The sequence below is a fragment of the Chlamydomonas reinhardtii genome, chromosome 8, assembly GCF_000002595.2.
Source record: "Chlamydomonas reinhardtii strain CC-503 cw92 mt+ chromosome 8, whole genome shotgun sequence".
In the NCBI taxonomy this organism is placed as follows: Eukaryota; Viridiplantae; Chlorophyta; class Chlorophyceae; order Chlamydomonadales; family Chlamydomonadaceae; genus Chlamydomonas; species Chlamydomonas reinhardtii.
Window position 1 is genome coordinate 3,085,268 of NC_057011.1, and position 2,475 is coordinate 3,087,742.

At 55.5% G+C, this 2,475-nt stretch overlaps 1 protein-coding gene across 1 annotated transcript; it reads left to right on the top strand.

Moving 5' to 3' along the window:
• Positions 1–458: 458 nt before the first annotated feature.
• Positions 459–1,993, top strand: CHLRE_08g373373v5 (uncharacterized protein). The gene is made up of 2 exons (XM_043065104.1): positions 459–816; positions 1,400–1,993. The coding sequence occupies exons 1-2, from the start codon at positions 606–608 to the stop codon at positions 1,402–1,404; spliced, it is 216 nt and encodes a 71-aa protein (XP_042922104.1). The 5' UTR covers positions 459–605; the 3' UTR covers positions 1,405–1,993.
• Positions 1,994–2,475: the final 482 nt, after the last annotated feature.

Sequence of the window (2,475 nt, forward strand, 5' to 3'; positions counted from 1 at the left end):
CCGCACGGATTAGACACCGCCTTTCTGTAGGTACATAACCAACATCATCATCAGCCAGAAGTGGTCGGCAAAGGTCCAAATTATGCTTATCGGGGCTCAAGTCGCGAAATTGACCGAAGCCCATATCTCGCATATGCGCTGTTTGGGGCCTGAATCTATTGCCGTCGACATTAATTCTCGTATAGATGTAATCAAAATAGCTTCAGGCTAAGTTGGCGGGGTCCTGGCGAGCGCGACATATAGCATTTCAACTTGAGCTCTCGCTCAAAATTATGCCCGAGCACCATCCAGGGACCTTATTATGTGTAATGGGATGTCAATTCATGGTCGGGGCGACAGTCTGGGCATAGACCTTGCGATCCCGCCGCCCTTGACCCCCGGAGTGGTACCCGCGTGGACGAAGCACAGCTCTTATACAAACAAAAATGACACCCGCAAGCTTTGCTAGTGCCTCACTTAACAATACTCGCTGCTATGGCCAAAGCCTATGCCTGCGGTCCCTACACTCGGCGTCCGCCCAGCGGATCGCCAGCGCAAGCCAACACTGCGAACCATTTAGCGCCTACAAGACCTCAAACACCTCACAACGCCTATCCGCGCTTCCAATGCAATCAATAGGGACGCATGGCATCACGCAAGCGAGCTGCGCCGCGAAGCCCGACACGCCGGGCAAGCAGCACCCCCTGCGTGTCGCCTTCGACGTGCTGCAGCTCGAGGCATGGTACAGGCTGGCCAGTGCGCGCGCGCCCTGCATCACCACAAAGGCTGGGCCCGCCGTGGCCGCGGCAATGGACACCGATGACGAGGAGGGAGCCGGTGAGACGGGGCAATCAACACCCCCTACTCAGCCCCAACGCAGCAACCACCCACCTGTGTATCCTGATGCCGACAAAGCAAATCTGTGCCCCACCTGTCTGCAACCACAAAATAATAATAATAATAGTAGCTACGCACGGGCCAACGGCCCCGCGTGTCTTAAGGAAGATTCCTTCTTAGAACCCTACCGTACCCCTGTGGGACCCTGACTAGAGGCACCCCACGCATCACCCTCTACTCAGCTCATAGGATCCGAAGATCTGAGCTTATCGGCCTACCAACCCTCCGAATTCGGCCAGCGTAGAGTTTCCTCGTTGCACCAATGGGATCCGAACCCAGAGGGTCGATACAACGATTCTTCGGTGCCACGGACTCCATACCGGAACACCTACGGTGAGGGGGGTGGGATCCGAACCCACGACCTCAACCTTATCCGCCAGGAAACGGGCCGAATTCGAGATTCGAACCCGGGTCCGCAGGGTGATAAGGAAGTGCTCTTACCTACTGAGCTACCCCCCCCCCCTCTGCAACCACAACCTGTACCTAATCCTGCCCAAATTGTACCACACCGGTCACCATGCAGCCTAAATCTACCTAGCGACACCTGCGACGCCATACGCACGGGACCTGGACCCCTCCGGCTGGGCTCACCCAAAGGAGGACTGCACACTCGCGTGGATGGCGCCGGGAAGCTGGGCCAGCAAAACACCGGTACGACGCCAAGGGCCTTGGAAGCTATGAACAGCATATTGCGGGAAAACACCACTACGCCCTGCTGTGAGCTAGATAGCAACCACAGGACAAAAGGGTGTGCTCATAGTACGGAAGGAGATGATAGAGCCGATGGATGGACAGGTTTATGGGTCTGCAACGCCGTGATATATGAAAGGCGCAGAGATGTGACGCAACCGGAACTTAGCGTGTTGAGAAGTAGTAAGACGAACAGGACAGTCAAGCCTGCGACATACAATGGCCACCCTGCGATTGAAAATCGAGTTGGTCAGATAGCCGTGAACGCTGGAAACTGCAAGACGATGTTGCGCCCGAGTTCAGAGGCGACTCCAGATGTAGATGTTCGGATAAGTGACACACATGAGGAGAGAGACACCTGGACGCAAACCACACAAGAGCCAAAAAAGCGTCAAAACCACACGCCCAATTGTAATACGGTGCATATGGAGACAGGCCCCAATTTCAACGCCCAACTGCAACTGCACTGCTAAGCAGGAACTCTAAATACCAAGCAGTCCAGCAGCCTACCGACATCAGCACCACACGACTTTTTGAGCAACTGCTCTGTTACAATGAAAGCGGCAACAAATGGCAACAAACTTGGTGTTCGATGATGGGCCCATACCCTATACACACTCTCCGCATGCACCCAACGGCAGATCCCCTGATAACAACTCTGATCCTTATCACCACACACGCTGTCAGCGCCACATGCTGGGCTACAGTGGGAGGCTTCCACATCTTCCTGGCCCTTGTCCGTATCACCCTGGCAACCACCGGCAGAGGGGTGCCCCTCATCCTGACCCACCTCAGCAGCATCATAGCCCGCCTCCTGAACTACAGCTGGCATACTGCAGCCTGGGCCTCCCTCTGGATCCCAAGCTGCTCTCTGGCGCTCTACGGAGGAATGCAAATTACTAGCAGGGT